This window comes from Mizuhopecten yessoensis, unplaced genomic scaffold, assembly GCF_002113885.1.
Source record: "Mizuhopecten yessoensis strain PY_sf001 unplaced genomic scaffold, ASM211388v2 scaffold11185, whole genome shotgun sequence".
In the NCBI taxonomy this organism is placed as follows: domain Eukaryota; kingdom Metazoa; phylum Mollusca; class Bivalvia; order Pectinida; family Pectinidae; genus Mizuhopecten; species Mizuhopecten yessoensis.
In genome coordinates this window covers 583,906-607,034 of record NW_018408922.1, presented here as the reverse complement: position 1 = coordinate 607,034, position 23,129 = coordinate 583,906, and the positions used below count along the sequence as shown (strand labels likewise).

The 23,129-nt window shown below is 35.1% G+C and overlaps 1 protein-coding gene across 1 annotated transcript in view; it reads right to left on the bottom strand.

The window, feature by feature from the left end:
- LOC110440574 (inositol-tetrakisphosphate 1-kinase-like) overlaps nucleotides 1–14,210 on the bottom strand; it is a 48,019-nt gene extending 33,809 nt beyond the window's left edge. The window contains exons 1-3 of the mRNA XM_021483720.1: nucleotides 14,017–14,210; nucleotides 9,459–9,483; nucleotides 90–215 (exon numbers count right to left, since the gene is read on the bottom strand). Of these exons, the coding sequence (XP_021339395.1) occupies nucleotides 90–215; nucleotides 9,459–9,483; nucleotides 14,017–14,093 (228 nt within the window). The 5' untranslated portion in view covers nucleotides 14,094–14,210. The remainder of the gene's footprint in view (nucleotides 1–89; nucleotides 216–9,458; nucleotides 9,484–14,016) is intronic.
- Between the last annotated feature and the right edge of the window lie 8,919 nt (nucleotides 14,211–23,129).

The window sequence follows — 23,129 nt, the reverse complement described above, 5'->3', positions numbered from 1 at the left end:
CTTTACCTTGAGATTCTGTAAGGTGTCCAGCACTGATGGTGCTTTTACATCATCATCAGTGACCTTGACCTTTCTAGATTATTCCTTACCTTGACATTTTCTAAGGTGGCGATCGATGATGCGTCCCCCTCCTCTGCTTTCACCATTAGACCTGTAAATTTGTGAAGGATGAGATCAAATGGTCCCTGGTCCTCTAATGGGTGAAGTAAATCCAACTGTAAAACACAAAATCATTTTAAAATTCAATTTCCCCCAATTTTTATAGCAATATTAAATAATATCAGAAAATTGATCAGAGCATCCTTACACTGTAGTGTTCAAAACACCATTCATTGTCTATATATAGGTCAACATTCATTGTCTATATATAGGTCAACATTCATTGTCTATATATAGGTCAACATTTGTGTCAAATGCAACAAGCTTCAATGTGTTGCTTTCATTTCATCTGGATTTCTTTTTTAAGAAAATCTTAGAATATATAAATATTAAGATACTAACTTTAAATCCATATATAATCAGTTCTGGTTGATGAAGTTCTTTTTAAAAAAAAATCATGAAAAAGGTGTGCAGGAGTCACTGTGAGTGATATGTTAGGCCAAGTAAAAAAAATAAGACCATTCATAAAACTTGTTATGCCTGCTAGACTTCAAATTTGTTATATTTTATACAACATTAACCAAGTATAAAACTGTATACTGTCTTAATTGAAGCGACTAGTACCATCCTTGCTTGTTGGTTTGAGTGGTTTTATGTCGCTTTACTACTGAGTAGCTTGGTTATCTAACGTGTAACAGATAAAACAGAAAGGTATCATCCTTTTAATTCGTCATTTTGTATAGCATGCGATTTCACAGTGAGGCTGAGTCGTGATTAATGTGATATCTACTATAGCCATGTTGACTGTATTCGCTGTAAAGTATCGGTAAACTTTCTCCCAGACAAACATTTACCCTACACTGGCAAAATTGTGTTTACCCAATGTTATTTTTGTCCTGCACATTGGAATGCCATGTATGACAAATTTGCTGTCATTACAGAGTGCGAAGTCAAAACTTCAACTGTAGCGCTAATTTCCTAGTAGACAGTTGTATGGGAAATTTGAAAAAAATCTTGTACCTCCTTCATTTTTATTTGTCCCATATTTTTTTTATTTTTTTTATTTGTTGTTTCTTAAAGAATAGCTGATGTAGGAATCTATGAATAGTTTTAGCATGTTTCTATGCATGTATATCAGAACTTTCTCGCAAAAGGAGCATTTTTTAATCAAGTCTATCAACAATCAACACAAATTGTTTTGTAAGTACATGTACCTATACTAATGCAAAGAACTCCTTTCTTGACCACAGAAAATGTTCATTTTCAATAGCTATTCTTACCTGTACTTTAAAGTCAGAGTAAATGTTTTCAATACTGTGATAAAGCCAGAATGGGTTTACTCCTGAACAAATATATATATACAGTTGACTCTCTCTCCTAACAGTTGATCACGTTAAGGCCCCCTGTTTATAATAAAGTATCAGCAACTTCAAATGATTAGAGCTTATGAAGAATTAATCTAATTTTTTTTTCTATAAAATTTCAAGTGGTTCAACAAAACCTGTTTGTATTTGACATCATATTCGATACCTTTAGAAAAAGGTATGTATGGGCATTTGTTGAAAAAAATTCTTTTTGCGAAATTTTTGTTTTATTAATTACAAAAACTTTCGTGAAGCTAACAAGTCTTACATCGCCAGCCACAGCTTTGAGATTATATACATCCTTTACAAGTCTGGCAGTTGTACACATTTCATAAATTTGAAGCTTTTCAAACTTCCACAGATATAAGTGCTCGACATACATCTGTACACATAGTGTGATCACATGCTGGGTTATTTTGAATCATAGACTTGCTCAAGTTCTCGTTTTATGTTTTTGATTAAAACTTAGCACAACCAACTTTAATTGCTTTTTAAAAGTCCTCATTTTAAGCGGGTAAATTATACATAGACATGGGTATGTTCTGATTTCAACACATTGCATCTTCATTGATAACAGCTGAATATGATAGACATGCTAAATTTTTCTACTTTTTTTTTTTTTTTTAACTAATTACCATATATTTCTATCTTATCATGTTTAAATGTCTTTTGCTGATTTTACCATAAATGGACATTATGTTCAGCACTCTTCAACGACTGTATAGTCCCCCATCACATTCCAAAAATTATATCCTCGAATGCACTGTACACTTCAATAAGTATAAATTTATAAACTTTGTTTATTTTACAACTATTATGAAACAAGTTTTACAATATATATAAACCACTCTTGGTGGCCTAGATGGAAGTGCACAGGTCTCAATGTGGCAGGGGGTACCCGTATATTATACTACATACTCTGGAGAAAACCACTGTGGCCATGCAAGCAGCTGACAAAATACATTTTCTCACCCAATCAAATCGAGGTTGTCTTGGTGAAGGGCGAGTGCGCTATACAGTGTATATCCACTACACCACTCGACCACATCTTTACCCCAACATACGCAGCAATTATACCCCCTTATACATTTCATCAATAACACACACACATCATCATCCCCCCCCCTCCCCCGAGGATACTGTAGATACACTTTATCAATTATTCATATTCATTAAACAACAAACATTTAATCAACTGTGGATCCCTTTTATCCAAATATAAAAACCATTGAAATCAAACACAAGGGGCCTCGATATCTATATCTACGCCCTTTCACAAATTTTGAATACCCCCAAGATCGAGTAATTGAAAACAAACACCTACTTTTTTATTCTGATTCAATATACTTTACTATATTTGTCTCTCCTCACAAAGTTTTTGAGAATTTAAGGTTTTAAATATCTTGAATAATAAAAGACATTTCGATTTTCAATCTTCACAGACTTTTTTAAAACTTACACCCACTCAGTAAAACTTACAAGGTAAATGCCAATTAAATGTAGGACAAATATCTGGATTTCATGATAACTAGATACTAATTATGATATTCAGTGTTCCTATAGAATGTTATGCTTAAATCGATCCCCACACCAATCCACCCCCAACTGCTATATTTATAAACATATAATACCCGGCTAAAGATAATCTGATACAATTGAATAACTTGACGAGACTATATACCACACGAATAAAGCAGTGACCTCATGTATGTATGACCAGTGACTTGTTTAACTTAGCAGGAATTCATTTGAATTGAATGAATTCATATAGTTATGTTTTCTTGGTAATGTCACTGTGTTCCCTAGAATCATACATCGCTCTTGTCTGTTACCTTTTATCATCTGATTATTGCTGTGTTTACTCAATCCTATCAATAAACAAAAGATTAAGAGCCATGTTTAGTATAGTGTTATTCAGATATATTGACGTCTCCAAAGAGAACCTCATAATGGCAGTACAGTAGATTGATTTACGAAAACATTACCGTATTTATCCTGCGTTTTACTTTGTTTCATCCTCACAGAACATTACCGTATTTATCCTGTGTTTTACAGCTTTGTTTCATCTTCACAGAACACTACCGTATTTATCCTGTGATTTACTTTGTTTCATCCTCACAGAACATTACCGTATTTATCCCAGCTTTGTTTCATCCTCACAGAACATTACCGTCTTTATACTGTGTTTTACAGCTTTGTTTTGTACTCGCAGAACATTACCGTATTTATCCTGTGATTTACTCTGTTTCATCCTCACAGAACTTTACCGTATTTATCCTGTGTTTTACAGTTTTGTTTTGTACTCACAGAACATTACCGTATTTATCCTGTGATTTACTGTTTCATCCTCACAGAACATTACCGTATTTATCCCGTGTTTTACAGCTTTGTTTCATCCTCACAGAACTTTACCGTATTTATCCTGTGATTTACTCTGTTTCATCCTCACAGAACTTTACCGTATTTATCCTGTGATTTACTCTGTTTCATCCTCACAGAACATTACCATATTTATCCCAGCTTTGTTTCATCCTCACAGAACATTACCGTATTTATCCTATGTTTTACAGCTTTGTTTCATCTTCACAGAACACTACCGTATTTATCTTGTGATTTACTTTGTTTCATCCTCACAGAACATTATCATATTTATCCTGTGTTTTACAGCTTTGTTTCATCTTCACAGAACACTACCGTATTTATCTTGTGATTTACTTTGTTTCATCCTCACAGAACATTACCATATTTATCCTTTGTTTTACAGCTTTGTTTCATCCTCACAGAACTTTACCGTATTTATCCTGTGATTTACTCTGTTTCATCCTCACAGAACTTTACCGTATTTATCCTGTGATTTACTCTGTTTCATCCTCACAGAACAATACCGTATTTATCCTGTGTTTTACAGCTTTGTTTTGTACTCACAGAACATTACCGTATTTATCCTGTGTTTTACAGATTTGTTTCATCCTCACAGAACATTACCGTATTTATCCCGTGTTTTACAGCTTTGTTTCATCCTCACAGAACTTTACCGTATTTATCCTGTGATTTACTCTGTTTCATCCTCACAGAACAATACCGTATTTATCCTGTGTTTTACAGCTTTGTTTTGTACTCACAGAACATAACCGTATTTATCCTGTGTTTTACAGCTTTGTTTTGTACTCACAGAACCTTACCGTATTTATCCTGTGTTTTCCAGCTTTGTTTCATCTTCACAGAACACTACCGTATTTATCTTGTGATTTACTTTGTTTCATCCTCACAGAACATTACCATATTTATCCCAGCTTTGTTTCATCCTCACAGAACATTACCGTATTTATCCTATGTTTTACAGCTTTGTTTTGTACTCGCAGAACATTACCGTATTTATCCTGTGATTTACTGTTTCATCCTCACAGAACATTACCGTATTTATCCTGTGATTTGCTTTATATTGTTTTCTGTTCGAAGATTGATCAGCAGATTATTACTGTATTTGTCCTATGTGAGTTTTGTGTTTTGTTTTACATACTTACATCATCTAACATCGTAATGATCAATGTTACCTATAGAGAAACACCATCTAACAGACAAAGTATAGTGGACATAAAACTACCCCATAAAAAGCCAGGGGGCAAATACATTACCTCCGACTAGAAGGGGGGTGATAGGCTTATTAATAATGGAGGATGATGAAATAAAATTTCTACTGAATTGCATTAAGTATTGGTGGGCTTATTACCAGGCATGGGCTTATTGCTAAATAAATATGGTATATATACAACATTGTAAGGAATTAGGTCAAGTTCCATTATCAGAGCACTATATCACCCACCTTATGATAGGATTTCATAATAAAAAGAAGTAAAAATATTCACATTTTAACCCTTTCACCCTTAAGTAACTTTAGTAGACTTTACCATGTACGTAATGAGGAAGAATTCGTTATGGTCCACAGTGGTGAAAGGGTTAAGAGGGATACTGTTTCTGCCTGGGGTTTTGGGTTTAAATGTTGCATAATTGTTTAATATTACCAGAAACGTGTTTGCATCAAGTTTTACGCGAACGTTTTCACAGCCTGGAATCTATTCTCAGCTTATATGCTTAAGTGTCACCTACGCGCTGTAAAATGATACACACTACCACAAAATTATCATTGACATCATTGTCATAGTTTACTTAATGGATACAATGAAAATTCACACCATGAACTTAACCCCTATCAGTCTGATGGTACATAAACATTTACAGTGATACTGCAAAGAGCTGTCGAAATAGCATTAAATTACCGGTAAAGTAGTGTGAAACAAAGGCAGCAGTCGTGTTAACTGTGTTTTGTATCAATGTAAGCAAAATCTTTTCCAATTTCATCGAACAATGGTTATAATTAGTAGAACTATCCTTTACATAATGCTAACAGAGCTAGAGGAAATATGTGTTCTGCAAGTAACTTATAAAGATTATATTTTCACATTTAGCATGAATCGCAAATTCAAGTGTCATATAGTATAGGTACAAATACTAAGATGTATCTGTTTTGATTGCAAAGTGAAATACAGGTCAATTTGTGAAATTAATTGTGAAACGTACCAGTATATTGTGTAACACAGCAGCCGTAAACACATGTAACAGTTGATAAAAGTAATGTTTATTAATAGACGTTACTCAAACATCTCATTACAGGTACATGTACAGGTGGTTACAACATCTCATTACAGGTACATGTACAGGTGGTTACAACATCTCATTACAGGTACATGCACAGGTGGTTACAACATCTCATTACAGGTACATGTACAGGTGATTACAACATCTCATTACAGGTACATGTACAGGTGGTTACAACATCTCATCTACGTATGGTAATACTTCACGTTGTGTCTCTGACTTTGAGCTGAGTAACTAGGCCTGTGCCAAACCATGGCCACACACCCCATACTCTGTCTCTCTGAACCTGGGTCCAAATTGACCTGTCCCTTCTCATGGCCAATTCCCCGACCCCCTGAATATGGGATGCACCCCGTTAAATACGTTTTCCAGTCCATATGTTACATCATTGCCTACAGCCATCATCTGTAAACCTGTCATCATAAATACTTGGTACATACCTATGTGACTATAATTACTCTAAAGTATTACATGTACCCTTTAGGCTACTGTTACCTGACACATTACTGACCCCGACTAGCACACGACTTACAATCCAAAGATAGGATGAATCTAACATAAATTAATCACATTAATTAATTAAATTAACTATTGGGTAAGCCCATTTTGTCACAGTAATCCATAGTCTTCATCAATATCCTCGGTTAGGCAAAAACAAAATTATGTATGTTTCAGGTAACATGGTTTTTTTTTAAATTTTTGAGGGTTTGGGGGCTTATTTCAGAAATTATGAAAATCACCCAGCATATTTTAAGGTCTTATAAATAACAATATGGGATTTAAATTTGGTTTTGATATATATATACGTGCCTATTATATGAAGTAGATAGGGTCATATATAGTTGCCTTGTTTGTTTGTCCTGGACAGGGTTAGGGTTAGGGTTAGGGATGGACTCCATCAATATGTTTTCAGCCGTGGACAAGTATAATCTCAACACTGGATGGACTGCATTCGAGTGGGAAAAAAATTGTTAGGGTTGGAGGTAAAAACTAGGGTTGGTCACGGTACCTGAAACATGCATATTTTTTGTTTGGCCTTAGCAAAGACTTTTCTACAGCTTCTTAGCGGGTTCATCCCCATTCTACCCACTGGGGCTGTTCATCCCTAGACCCTGCATCCCTCCTCCCCTCCTTCATAAAATCTCAGATCAGCACATTATACTTGAAATAAAATTCAGCAGACACAATGGTGGTGTACACGAAATCCAAAAATTCTCACTGTAGTGGTTTTTTTTATACTTTTTTTCATAATTAGCAAAAAAATATGCAAAATTGCATAAATATTTGTGAAGAATATTAATTTCAGCCAATAACTTCATGTTTATAATCATTTAAAGACTCGGTAATATTTCCCATATTTTCATCTGAAATATTTTTTTAAGGAAGATAATGTTGGCTTTACATACATGTTTAACACACAAAATAACGTAATAGAGGCAATTCATAAAGGCCCGTTATTTAATATTGACCATTGGGAAATGTGTAAACATTATATTATGGCCGTCAATTGTAGCCATGTGTGCCTCGTCTGGAATGGATGTCCAGTGATTAATGATAAACGAGTGGCAGTAATCAATAATCGTGTCTCTGTCTGTTACCGATGTTCCGTACATATGTACAATGTGACCGAGAACAGATGTATGGATCTGTTCATATAGTGTCTGCCAAATATCATCATAATTTGAGGTTCTTATATATACTGCTTTATCAACACATAGTTCATAGCTATATATAGGTCGTCTCAAATCGGTTCACAAACTATCATCCGTGGTTATAAATATAATAACAGCAGATGTTTCAAATTGATGCGAAAACAATTTGTATGTAACAGAAGACTTTTCTACATTCAACATCACCACTGATATCTGAAGCTCAAAGGTTAATAAAGGATTTAGACTCAGTTTAGTCAAAATTTAAATGTGTGAGGTATATAATTTAACTCGCGAAGCAGCTAGAACAGACAAACTGACATTTGCACTTGTTCTTTGCGCTCATGAAAAATACAAATATAAGTATTCTGAAACACCTGTAAAATACACATGTATGTATAGAATAAAAACAATTTTTTTTCAGATCGTCCGCTAGGCCTTTCTGCCATCTAGGGCTTCTTCAAGAATCCGCCTGAAGAAGCCCTAGAAGTCAGAAAGGCCTAGCGGACGATCTGAAAAATTTATGTTTTTATTCTATATTTTCCTTCGCAAGGACTTATTTATTTATTATCTACCATGTATACATATATACATATATATAACATTCTAAAGAAAACTATTATTTTTTTCTATTTATTACGGTTTTAAAGTGCAACTACGAAAATGTTAACACGAACGTAATATTTGGTGCAATATTCTAACGATGTCATGATTGACATCAAGCTTATATAAGGATGTGTGTCATTTTAATTTAACTGGCTACTTGAAGCAATTCTGTTGTTTTCTGCTATTACCTGGCAAGATCTACTTTCAAGATTGTTATTATCAACTGTGTAGTTATGTAAATACCATAACGTCTATATGGACCAATGATGGTGCACCAAAATAAACAATTGTTATACCAACACTTTATCTGTATCCGCCACTGAAAAACTCTGGCTGTGAATGCAGTGAACATATCTTAAGAAGTAATGTTCTGAAGAGTTCGTTCAAAAGGTGGTACCAGTATCTTAACATGAAAAGGTGGTACCAGTATCTTTACATGAAAAGTTATAAGATTCTGTGTATCGTCATCATCATTGTAGTGAAGATAAGTTTTATTTAACTGAAAAATTTCTGATATTTCACTGATAAAAAATATAAATATATTTTAAATTGGCATTTATAATTTGGACTAATCTAAATCTAGAACTATGCAACCTGATACCCACATCAAAGCAGCAATTACTGTTGTGTCAACTACCTATACTAAAATTCAGCACATTAGGATTTAATCAAAGTTCTAAAAATTCAGTCGCATATTAAATTTAAGGCTGTATATATGCTACCTTACACATTATAGCTGTGACTTTGAATCGGAGTTTTCTCCCTTGAAATATTTCTGAATTCTCTTTCATTATATGTATCTCAAAATATGAACTTATCTACATTTATAAGTCCTTCAAACCACAGATCAAGCTAAGTTTATGCTTGTGATATGATTAAAAATTGTCGGCCTTAAAATGTGTTGCAAGACATGTATACTTTCCATATGTGTCCTCATTCAAAGTGCAAATTACTAATATATTTGTGAGAGTTGGGTTCCTGATGTGGCACTTTTTTGAAAGGTCAGGTCTCATTTAGTAAGGTAGCATATATGCCCTCAAGTCTCTCTATTTACATTTATGTTATTAAAATATGATTTGCTTACCTTAATCAATTCAATGCCTGCATTTCTGAAATATCAAGGTGAAAAAACTTATTAACAGAAATGTTGATGAGAACGAGCTCACGTAAAGTATGTATACATATATAGTAATATCAATAATGTTGGAGCTGTTATCACTGAGGAAAATAAAGGAGATGAAGATCAGTAGAACTAATTAAGTATTATAATGATAAAAAATGTAAGTTTTTCACATCTACCGGTACTTGATTATTTGTTTATGAGTTATAACAAAAACAAATCCACTGGATTTATTTTGGCCTAAACGGATTTTCAAAAGATGTACAAGAAATGAAGATTTTTATAGAAGAGTGACAAAACAATACTGTGGTATTGTGTCATTTTGAAATAATCACTCACAAAATGTAAATATAAGATAATTTTCAGTAAATAATGTCAATTTCATATATGAGACTGTTTTTCAATAATTTCAAAATTTATCAGATTGTGGTCATTTTTATAGATATCTATTTTAATAAAATCAACCTTTTCTCGAATGTTCAAGTGAATAATGATAATATGTTCCTTTTGGTATTCATTCGTGACAAAACGTTTTTACTGCAGGCACACTGTAGTCCACAAATGTACAGAGAATGATCAGGAAAAATTAAAGAAAGTCATTTTAAAAGTATTCTCAAACCCTTATATATAAAGACATTGGGGCGTGGCACGGATCCCCATTACCATGGTCCGTACATATATGTGTATTATTATTTATATACACTGTACACATTACTGTTGGAGTAGGAATCTTTGCCCCACCCCTGAGTTTAAAGATACATGCAGTTCTTAATATTGATTTAAGTGCTATTCAGTTCAACCTATGGAAACTTCATTAATTTGAAGATAGACCAATACCAGTGGTATACATATATATACATTGCATGTATGTGTCTTAGAAGATTTCTTCAGAGTCTAGCTTTGTGTCAACTTCAGCTTGACATTCTGACTTGGACTCAAATTATCATTAAATTCATTCAATTAACCAGTAACTCAAGTCAGAAGACCACAAACCAGTTACCAAAATCAATAACCAAATAGTCAAACATTTTATTTACTCCCTGGGGAGCCCCATGTTAACCTCGCTTAGACCTGCATGCACACATTTTCTGTTGATGAGAGAGAAATTTGATTTTTGTATTAAAACCCTTTTTGGTAATAAAAACAGTGTCCATGCTGACCTGTCAGGGTGTTGTTTTTTGTATTCAATAGTTAAGATTGACAAAAAGATGCTGACAACACCATAAAAAGTCTGAACAGATTATAAACCAACTTTGCCAGGTAGAACTCGCTTTTAAGATGGGGACATGAAAAAATAATCTTAAGAGCTATAGTACACAACTGAATGGAAACATTAAGAGAGGTGCAATCATGATCATGATCAGCTATGAATTGTTTTGTCCATCAAATTAGCAATCATCTATAGAATAGTTTGTTGATCAATTTATGCGTTTCAAAACCAATGTTTTAATTGGCATATAGGATTTCGAGCAGAAATATCTTGTTGTGTTGCTTCCTGCTATCTTCTGACGGATGTTGTCCATCAAATATACTTAGTGATATAACACAGTGCACATATACATATTTCCTGCGTTTGGGCGTTGAGAGGTTGAGATACGTAAGTAAGTTACCATGCTAATTAATCATATACAAATGTATGTGGATTGTAAACATGTTTTGAATAAAATATTTGGACATTATACGTTGTATTTATTGTTGTTTATATTGTTTTATTTACAATTGACTAATTAACTAATTACTTGAACTAAAGATTCTTTGAGTAACAGGTTACTAGACTTCGACCGTTTTTGACAACACTTAATTTAAAAGATTTAAATATGATAATTTGAACAATTATGGACGAGCATTGATCATATGCTGAACACCACCAGACTACACCGGTACCCTATATGGAAAAATAACTGAGTTAACTCATTCACCCCTGAAATCTTATAATGAACTATTCCAACCTTTGAATTGAAAGAGTAAAAATGTGTCTTCAGGGGTGAATGAGTTAAATGTCCATGGGTCTATTTTTATCCATTAGTAATTAAGTATTATATACTATGTATGTATATAGTGACTTAGGCTAGGAGTGTATTAAGCTAACCGATTATGTCCTAGTCACACAAACATACATACAATGTCAATATTACTGTAAGCATACTAGGTAAACAGATGGCACATGTCCAGTCCATTACTTGGCCTGTGTGCCAGGCTGCCAGCAGAATATGAAATCAAGTCAGCTCTCTGCCGAATAATTCTACAAGTACACTTGAATTGGGCGTTACAGCATTTTTTTATAAATACATTTATTTTGGCCTAAACATATGTTTCTGGTTTAATAACTAAAAAAACTTATGTATTATATGGTATTTTGAATTTCCTGATTGTATTTTATTTGTTTAGACATTTCCTGATTGTATTTTCTTTAAGTTATTGCTTCAAAAGTTTTTTCTTTCAGCAGGAAATAATTACCCAGTCAAGAACTACATGTATATGGAACACACATTTTGGGGAACTTTTAGCATCTTCATTGTACAAATAAATAAAGATTTTAAGAGGTAATATTAATGACTATAATTAATATGTTATAAATAGTAGAATTTCTTTTATGAATAATATGACACAGTACTAGTATATCAAATATAGAAGTAGACCCATGAATATACCATATCTAATACTGTGACAAATATATGTATGTATTTATAAGTCTTACACAGAGCCAGACATGACCCCCTTTCCTGATCCCTAAAATGCAATGAATAATGTATTTAAGTAAAATGACAACAAAATCCTTTCTATAGAATAATGGAACAGAATAAATACATAAATATATATATATACAGAGATTCCATTTAAATTGTATTATTTCACAACAATTGAGGGTGACAATCCTTGATGATTTGGGTGTTTCTGTAATATCATCTGATAACATCAATAATGTAAAGAAAATTCCACATATTACCCATTCTTTATTTTTGTTTGTTATAGGACATTGACAGAAATTGTAACATGCTGACAATTGACCTCTACCTATTATAACCAAGTTTGTTTACGATGATCATGAGATTATCCACCCTATCTTAAATCACTCGACCATGAATTTTATACTCCAGAAAAAGTTTGATCTCAACTCAACATTTTTTGAAACCTGTGTTGACCAGATATATAAAACAACTTGAGCGACCTCTTCGAATTTCCCACATCCCTATAGCTAGCTAGCCAATCATCTGCTGACAAGCTAGCTTTCAGGTGCTCATCTGAGTCAGCTTTTCATTTCCCTTCTTTAGTACTAAGTAGTACACTCCCTGTACACTAAACAAATTTACTTCACATATAAGGAAAACAATACCTAATTTCACATTTTACTTGCCAGATTGTCTTGGGAAAATGCAAACAATCCAAGAAAATTTGAATCAGAAAAAATCCTTCTATTTATATGACTTCCAGTACTAGTGTTTAAAACATGAATGAGATTGATATCTAAAATAGAAAAACATGTATAGTCACTAAATTACTACCTGTAAATAGAAAATTGATTTTATTTGACATTTTATTTTTTCATAGTGACTCTTGATCAAGATTAGGTAAAAGGAAATGAAAAATTGAAAATTGATAACATGTTTCAAATAAAATGTAAAAAAAAGTTGCTGTCTGATATAATTTGTAGACATTTACACTGCTTTTATTTTTCTAGACATATGTAACCTGTGTAAAATGGAACCCTGTTTATTCCACTGTGTGTTTTATTTAGACAGGTTTAGAACACTGTACACATAGTGACTCCTACAATTGTATACATAGCTACTCTAAAATGGTGGACAGTAATCTTTGGAAGGAAACATTAGAAACACACCCCTGTGATAGCTTCCCTGACAGAGATCTTTAAAAATGATAAAAAAAAAAGAGCACTCAACATGGTTTGCTTCGTTCATTATATTTCTTTTGTATTCAAGATAATATACCTGAACAACAGACCAAACATTTACTTTACATAAAATTATCATCTTTTACTGTGGCAATCCTTCTGTTACATAATGTGACAATTATTTTTAACAGCACATAGAGATAACCTACTTTATTTTGTATACTGTTTATATTTATATTGTCAGCCATATAGGGTCTACACATGACTGAGCATATCCTACTTCAGTTGTGACCTTTATTATCATTAATTTTGTACATGTCGTCTGCTATAAGGTTTTTTTGAACACTGAACAAATTATTTGAACTTTGAACTAAAGCTCTGCTATTAACTTAGCGATAAAGTGTTTATACTGGTTATATGTAAGATACATCTGTAAGTTCTGGAGCTTTCGACCAGGTATACGTAGAGCCAGTTGACAAATCATCCTCCGGAGCGGCTAGTAGCCTAACACGTGTTCACGCATTGGCAGTTAATTTGCTAGCAAATGTAAACAAACAATGAACTTGACCTAGTTTTTTTATAAGTAGAATTGCATCTAAAACCTTAATGCACTTTGCAAACGTTGAATAATAGGTGGACTTTTAAGCAAATATTCACTACAGACTTATATACCTGAAAACTTCTTTTTGATCCTCCAAATTCAGGCTCTTTGCCTTCTTTTCGCTAATCCAGTACCCGACGCGTTTCATGGTGGCTGGAAATCCTACCGATACACAGTCATTTGCCCACCTTGTCTGCTAACCGTCTGCTCATACAGGTATAAACTGGCCCACACCCGGAACTCAATAACATGTAAACCAGATCATATCCACGCTTGAAATCAAGACCCCAACTCAGTCGTAACCCAGGCAAGTGTAAAGAAGACCATGATCAATAAATACGTCATGACTAGTAATTTTGAAGTGTTCGGTTCAGGACAATTTATCCGGGTATTGAATTCAGACAACGGGGATTCTTGACCACTTGTTTGATTCCTTTATTATCTTAAGCGTTCTCGAACGTATGATTAATTCACTTTGTTTTTTCTTTACTTTTGCAAAAATGTCATATATCTAATAAATGTGTTTGCATTTTGTATTCCTTTAATTTATTTCAGACCAACACTGGAAGCAGGACGGCTGGAATTTAATATCATCGTTTTCTCAGATGTCATGATATGTTGAGATTAGTGAGGTTACCCATGACATTGACATTACAATGTTAATATAGTACTTGGAACTGACGTGGGTAAAAGACGCTTACTTTTAGGGAACATGTGGTTTTATTCTCCTTGTACGTTTTCAAGGGCCTCAAAGTATTTTGTATTCATAATTTCCACTAGTTTTATTGATAACGGTTTCGTGGACACTTCGGTGTTGTCTTGTGGTGCTTTTTTTAAAGTTCTGGAACCATCAGTTTATACTATCTAATTACATCGCCAGTGACGGTCAACGAAGGGACATAACGAGTGAAGGACCGATTTAGGGTCTCGTCTTCAGATTTGAGGGAATTACCGCTCGAAATGTTGAGCTCCACCCCATTTAGAAATTCAATATCCGCCATTGTCAATGAGCTGACTTTATCTTCTTACTCCTTTGGACATTTTGTTTTCTTTTAGATGAGATAATCTGTTGTTTTAGCCGATACAACTCGGAGTGTACATTGTGATAATCAATCAAATCTTCAAGAAAACTTCTTTTTTTTTGGAGTGCGTTCCCGTTGAATAAATCCTATCCCCATTTGTACCATAAACCAGGGACTTAGATCATCTAATTCCGTGCATAAACACATCACACATGTATAAATTGTTCGAATTCAACTCATGTTTCTACCGATACACCCAAGGCGGTGGCGGTGTTTTGTGTGCAGAGACGTGCCTGGCATATTTCCGTGATAATGCGGGAAAAGTGACACGTTGCTTTTGAGTTTACAGATATAGCTGAATCCGGCGATTGCAAACCGGAACAGAAATGAGAGTAACTTCCCATTTCCGGTGCTAGAGTTCAAGTACATGTCAATTCAACGTGAATTATCTACTTTTCTATTTTGTCCAAGTACTATGTAACAATGAAGATATAAACTTTACAGTCAGTGAAATAATTCATTACAATTAAAAAAAATAAAGTTCCAGAATGATAAAAAAATAAGAAAAAAAAAATCCACCCACACCCAGACCCCCGAAATGAATAAATAATAAAAGAATAAAAACAGGAAAGAAATGAAAAATAATAAAATAAATAAATAAATAAATAATAAATAAATAAATAAATAATAAATAAATAAATAAATAAATAAATAAATAAATAAATAAAAATCAATCAATCAATCAATAAATCAATCAATCAATAAATAAATCAAAGAAAGACACTTATATTTAATGAGACTTTGATCCACTATCGTTGTAGTAAAATAATCTTTAGACAGCGCCTGTTATAGTTGATTAAAAAATCAGGTGTAATGTTTGTATTCACAATACACGAGATATGCACATGCTGCATCACCGGAAATTTGAAGTTAATTTTAATAATAATAATATAATAATAATAATAATAATAATAATATACAGCATTTATATAGCGCCCTATATAATTTGTAAAATTACTCTAAGGCGCTTTACAACATATGGATAATAGTAATGGTTGTAATTGTGAAAACAAACAACAAAGGCTTGCAATCACTTTCATACATTTAACAAGCAATGTGCACATAATTGAACAAATAAAAGGGTGGTATTTACATGACGTCTTTGCAAAGATTCTAAAATGCAGACGTGAAGAGGTGAGTTTTTATGTCCCTCTTGAACTTGGCCAGGGTATTCGACTTCCTAATAGCAGATGGTAAGCTATTCCACAACGTAGCCGAAACCCTCCCAAAGCATCTGTTTCCGTAGGTCACAGTACGAGATTTTGGGACACACAACAAAGATTCTGACTCCGACCGCAGTGATCTTGACGGCTGATACAGGGTAACAAGTTCCTGTAGGTACTGAGGAGCTGTTCCATTCAGTGCCTTGTATGTGTATACCAGAATTTTGTACTGCGACCTGTATCGTACAGGTAACCAGTGCAACGAATAAAGCGCAGGTGTGATGTGCTCTCTCTTTCGAGTACGAGTAACTAGCCGTGCTGCAGTGTTCTGAACCCTCTGCAGACGACTAGTTAGTTTGTCAGATATACCACAGAGCAGGGCGTTACCATAATCCAACCGAGAGGTAACAAGTGAATGCACCAAAATCTTGCATGCATCTGCAGTTAGAAACTGCCGAATACAGCCGATGTTCCTGATCTGGTAGTAACAGGATTTGGCAATAGCGTTCACTTGTTTCTCCATGTTCAGAGAACTGTCAAAGTATACCCCTAGGTTTTTAACAGCTGGAACAGTCTCAATAGTTCTGGCACCAACCTTGAGCTGGAGAGCCATTGTTTGCTGACACTTTGGGGAAAAGACGATTAGTTCCGTCTTTTCCTGATTAAGTTTAAGCATGTTGGCGTTCATCCAGATACTGATATCTGTCAGACAAGCTTCCAGACTTTCTGAGACTGTATTCCAACTGTCCTGTGGTTTTATGACCATGTAAATTTGTGTGTCATCAGCATAGCAATGATAGCGAAGGCTATGGCGACGACAAATCTCTCCAATCGGTTTGGAGTACATACAATATTTTCGTGGTCCTAACACCGACCCTTGAGGAACCCCGAAATCTAGTACTTTGTCATGTGAGGTGGCAGATCCGATGGCAACACACTGTCGTCGTTCACTCAGGTATGACTGTATCCAGCATAGTGCGGTATCAGTCACTCCATAAGAGTATTCCAGACGTTTATAAAGTATGCCATGGTCGATGACGTCAAATGCAGCTGACAAGTCCAGCATGACAAGCACCGCTCTGCACTTGTTATCCAATGCAGAAGCTATATCACTATGTACACGTAGGAGGGCCGTCTCAGTAGAGTGTCCCATGCGGTAGGCCGATTGCATGTTGTCATGGAGACTGTTTGCATGGAGATGAACCCCTAAACGCCGGGACACAACCTTCTCCAAAATCTTAGACAGAAAAGGCAGATTTGAAACTGGACGGTACTTTTTCAATTCCTCCTTGTTCATTCCAGGCTTTTTTAACAATGGTCTGACATGTGCCTTCTTGAAACATAATGGAACCTTTGACTCAACCAATGATTTATTCATGATTGCGGTAATCAAAGGAAGCAGTGCTTCAAGACATTGGTTTAATATGACTGTAGGTAGTGGATCAAGCTCACGGGACTTCGATTGCGAGGTCATGATAATGTTGCACAACTCGTCCTGGGTTGTTGGTGAGAGCAGCAGTCATGACAGAGATGTCAATGTCAGCAGAGGTGTTCACTTTGGTAATATTTTTCCTGATTGAGCTGATTTTATTCAGAAAGTTATCACTGAACTTGCTTGCTAAGTCTTTTTCAGAATTACAGTTTGGTAGGATAAATTCACCTTTCTGTTCCATTAGGTTTTTGGTGAGTTTAAAAAGTTTTCTTTTATCCTTGCCACATCCTTCGATTTTTCCCGAATAATAAGCCTTCTTTGACTGAAATAGCAGTGAACCAACTAGCCGACATTGCTCTCTATAAATCAGTTGGTGAACGGTTAATTTGGTCCGTCGCCACTGTCTCTCTGCTTGTCTACGTTTCTGTTTTTCCACGCGGAGATTTTCATTATACCACGGGGCATTTGGTCTCACAGTTATCACCTTCGTTTGCAGAGGTGCGTGTTTCTCTATAAGGGCTTCTATACCAAATGTGTATGCTTCAACAAGATCATCAACCTTGCCTTCAATAAATTGAAGGGCGGAACAAGACTGAATGTCATTGATGAAATCTGGTATTGAAATTGAAAATTCCTTGCACGAGCTGGCTTACTACAATTCAGTGTAATTTTAGACTCGTTCTGTATCCGCGCATTGAAATCAGATGACCTTGGTGCAGCGTACATGTACACTCCTTCAAAATGGGTTATGGAAACGCAATGAGATTATCTCATATACGTATTGAAATTCCATTATTTAAGCATTGGTAACAACAAAAGTTTAATAACTATACTGGTTTAATTTTTAAATTTAATAACGATATTTCGTCCTTTATTGCTATAACGGGAGAGGGAGAGACATGGATTTGTTTGTTTCTGTTTTACGTCCTATTAACAGCTATGGCCATTTAAGGACGTGCCAGGTTTTTGTGGTGGAAGAAAGCCGGAGTTCCCAGAGAAAAACCACGTAGGCCTCAAACGCGCGACCCAGTGGTGGAGGGCTAGTGATAGCAGAGTGTCAGACGCCTTAACCACTTGGCCACCGCGGCTCCACGGGAGAGACATGGGTCAGACTGACTGCTATGGAGGGGGGGGGGAGGGTATTGACCCATTTGTATGTGTAAGGTTATACCATATACAGCCAATTGTGTTTTTTTAATATTTTTTCATTCATTACTTTTACTTTTGCTCCGGTATTCTATTAAGGGTTGTCCTGGCCCCTTCATGTTCAAGATGTTTATCAAAACTAACTCCCTCCCCATACACTCATGATAGTGTTTTTTTACGTAAAATGGCGGTGTGACATATTCTTTTAAGGGTTGTCCTGGCCCCTTCTTGTTCAAGATGTTTATCAAAACTAACTCCCTCCCCATACACTCATGATGTATTTTTACGTAAAATGGCGGTTTGACATATTCTTTTAAGGGTTGTCCTGGTCCCTTCATATTCAAGATATTTTGCGAAATTGACCCTTATATCGACCTTAGCTTTTGATGTGTTGTACTGCGATAAATAATGTACTACGATATACTTGAAATGTATACCTCATTCTTAAATGAATAGAATTATAACGTTTCAAAATAGTCTAGCTTTCAATATCAAATTCAAACTTCAAATTTAGAACTAAACTGGCGTATTCGGTATATTCTATAACGTTTAGAAAATTATATAAGATGTACGGCAATGTAAAGAAGAGAGAAGAGTCAATCTTTTGACAATCAACACCGCGACCAAATTTTGAAACTGTAATGACCGCTGTGTCGTAGGTCGGTTGTGAAAAGCGATATTTACTGGGTTTGACAGGAGACCGGAGTGGGTCCACATGAGGTGCAGGAAATATTCAACCATTTCTCATTTCACCCCAATTTCTGTTTGTTTGTGTGTGTTCTTTTCTTGATTTGGTTTGTTTGTTTTTGTACTTGTGTTATTTATTTATGTTATGAATTAAGTTGTGTATGTGTGTTTCCTATCGTGTTCGATTTCCGATCTTGTCCCCCCTGTGTTGAAGCTGTTACCTTTTATACTGTTGTCACGTTTACATTCTAACATAGCACCGCTTATTTTAACAGGACGTTCTTGTATCCGCTTTGCTGTGGGACTAATATGTGTGATGGAACTCCGGGTGTGTAGCACACTATTAATAAAACAATATTAATTTTTGAACAATCAGAACTACAGTCGCAGCCCCTCCCCAACCAACATAAATATTGTACACGTATGTAGCACAACAATGTCCCACAGGGACCTGAGAATTTGTTACAAGAGGGTACACTACTACGAGGTCCTACTATGATCGGGTAGGGGATTAGCTCCTCTTAGGGTACCTACTTTTGCCGTGGGACCTACTTTGGCCGTGACCTACTTTGGACGTGGTACCTACTTTGGGCGTGGTACCTACTTTGATCGTGGTACCTACTTTGACCGTTGTACCTACTTTGGCCGTGGCAACTACTTTGACAGGGGTACCTACTTTGGCCGGGACCTACTTTGGCCGTGTTACCTACTTTGGCCGTGGGACCTACTTTGGCCGTGACCTACTTTGGCCGTGACCTCCTTTGGCCGCGGTACCTACTTTGGCCGGGACCTACTTTGGCCGTGGAGTTGGGTAGGGATTACGAAAGATTGCGGATATACCCTAGAATTGACCGGAAGATGGTGGACATCCTGTCATAGTCTATACATTGTCCACGTAGCACTAGATACGTGACAGATCGGATTAATCCGGAGGATTTACCCAGAGAGGGAGGCTCAAATTAAAATTTTGTTTATTGATGGAAAATGAAAACAACAAACATTTAACATATCTAGAGACAAAATCTGACAAAAGATTACAAGCATTACAATCGGAACTTTAATGTCGTTATGACAGGGCATATGGACGTAAAGCATTCCGTAATTTTGTATGTTTTACATGTATGTATCCTTCATTATAATCAGAAATTTGAATTAGATATTTTTCTTTAAAAAAAATGAAATTTACGTATCCAGAACAAATATTGCACAAATTGTGTATAGGGAAATGAATCATAATAAAAGCTTTAAGTATAGCAGGAAACGGATTCTGACAAATATTTTATCCTTCAAGAAGATTTGGTAAGTTACTTAAAAGATATATATATATATATACAACATAAAGAAGATTATCAACAGTTGACCATCCTTGCATGTACACTATTTACACAAAAGATTACAAGCATTACATAAGAGATAATTGGTACACATAGCATTGCCTATAAAATCAGGTTTGGAAGTTGACCGAGTTGCTTTTACAAACGATTCAGGTGGCGATTTAAATGTCCGGGTAAGAGGATTATAAAATGTCCAGTTTATTTCTCTGGAACCCGTGAGGTTACCGGGTGCTCTCCCTGCCGTTTTGAAAACCGCGCCAAATAAAAAAAAGTGTGCTAAACATTGCCCGAACTATTTGAAGACTCTAGTCAGAGAATCATGGTCCAGCTCCAAGGTCGTATGCGAATCCAGTCGCTCATGAACCATTCTCCCATACTTACACACAAACCTATCTGTAAGAAACAATCATTTTAAAGAAACCACATACAAATACTCACAATCTCCCATACTTACACACAAACCTATACGTAAGAAACAATCATACCAAATTAGACTAAATACGTTCTCCACACACATGGTATAAACTCTAAAAATAAACACCAGGTATTTAATCTCAAAGTAAACAAAAATATTTAAAAAAAACTAACAAAACTGTAGTAGAATACTAAAAATACCTAATCGGTCAAATCACGCAGAAAACTTTCAGTCTATCCCATATAGGGAACGGGCGGTCTGCGCACCCTCCTGGCGCGACGTCGTGGAGCACAATAATAATAATTGTTCTTCTCACAATGTTCACGTACATCTCACACTGCTGCTTTAATAGATAGAAGGGACCACGTGTAGGGAGCACGTGGCAATGTTTGCATTGATAAGTCCCCGAAGACATTATGATACACAGATAGGATTCGTTCATAGTGCGCATGTCAGAAACATTTCATAATCGATAAAAAGTATATAGATATATGATTCGCTCATAGTGCGCATGACGATGGTTACAGTCTCCATAGACATTATGATTCACAGTCTTAAACTTATTAAACGAATTTGAAAGTTGATAGTCGAACAAGAAGTTTGTTCATTTCATTCAAAGTAATAAAGATGTCATGGTGGATGATGAAAAAGGACCACGTGTATAGAGCACATGTTTAAATTCGTAAGTCCCCGACGGCATGTCCACGTGGTGGTTTGCAGTCAGGATGCGTTCATAGTGCGCATGACGATGGTTACAGTCTGCATAGATATATTATATGATATCGTAAAAGTATGGCGGCCGTACGTTGAAAAGTTGATAATCGAGCAAGAAGTTTGTTCATTTCATTCAAAGTGATAAAGATGACATGGTGGACGAGGATTAAGTGTTTGCGATGTTTATAGTCCCCGATCAAGGCATGTCTGTGTTATGATACAGACTCTTAAACTTTTTAACTTATTAAATGATTATGGTCGAGCAAAACAAATTAGGTAGAAGTTTATTCATTATATTCAAAATAATTAAGATGTCCGATCCGTCAGTGTGGACGATGCTAAAGAGCCGGTCGATCCCGAAGGCATCTCTAATCGCAAATAGCATGGCGGACGCACGTTTCCGGTATAAATTCTACCAACTTTATCGATTTACCTACTTTAAGCCGACATTCTATCTAAATCTATGTTGGAACAAATTGTGTATCGTTTTTTATCATTTTATTCAAAGTAATACACTTTCTCCAATTCGTCAAAAATTCCAATAACTTTCCAAAGTATCTGTGCAGTTAATGTTGTAACACTTTCAAGATCATTTTCCGTTTCGTATGTGGTATTGGGGAGTTGATGGTTTGATATGTATTTGATTGTTTGCTCCCACGCTATTATTTCCATGAAAATAATTGTTATGACCATGGTGATGAAATGGGCATTCACTAAAACAAATAAGAAATATCGATGATATTGTTGTACCCATTTTCACCCATATGAATAAAAATTCAAGCATACAGTGACTACGTTTTCAACGACTCAGATAGAAGAGCTTTGTTTATAACATGTTCACAGTTCACACAGGCAGTTATAAAGATCTATACTTAATGATTAACATATATTAACATAATCAAATGACCAAACAAACTTATTATTAACCATGGTCCTCACAAAATGTTTTTAACGAATCAAAATTTTGTATCTAATCTAATTCCGTGATTTAGATAGAAGAGCTCTGTTCATAACATATTTAAAGTTCATATATATAATTATAGACCTGACACATTCAGATCCGGTAAACATTTGTTGTGCCGTTATCGACATCATGATACGACGGGAAAATATTCTACATGTTCAGTTTTTTCTTAGTACTTTAAACATAAACAACACAATATAAACAAATAGACTTATTTAACATCGTTTTACAAACACACACATACCTA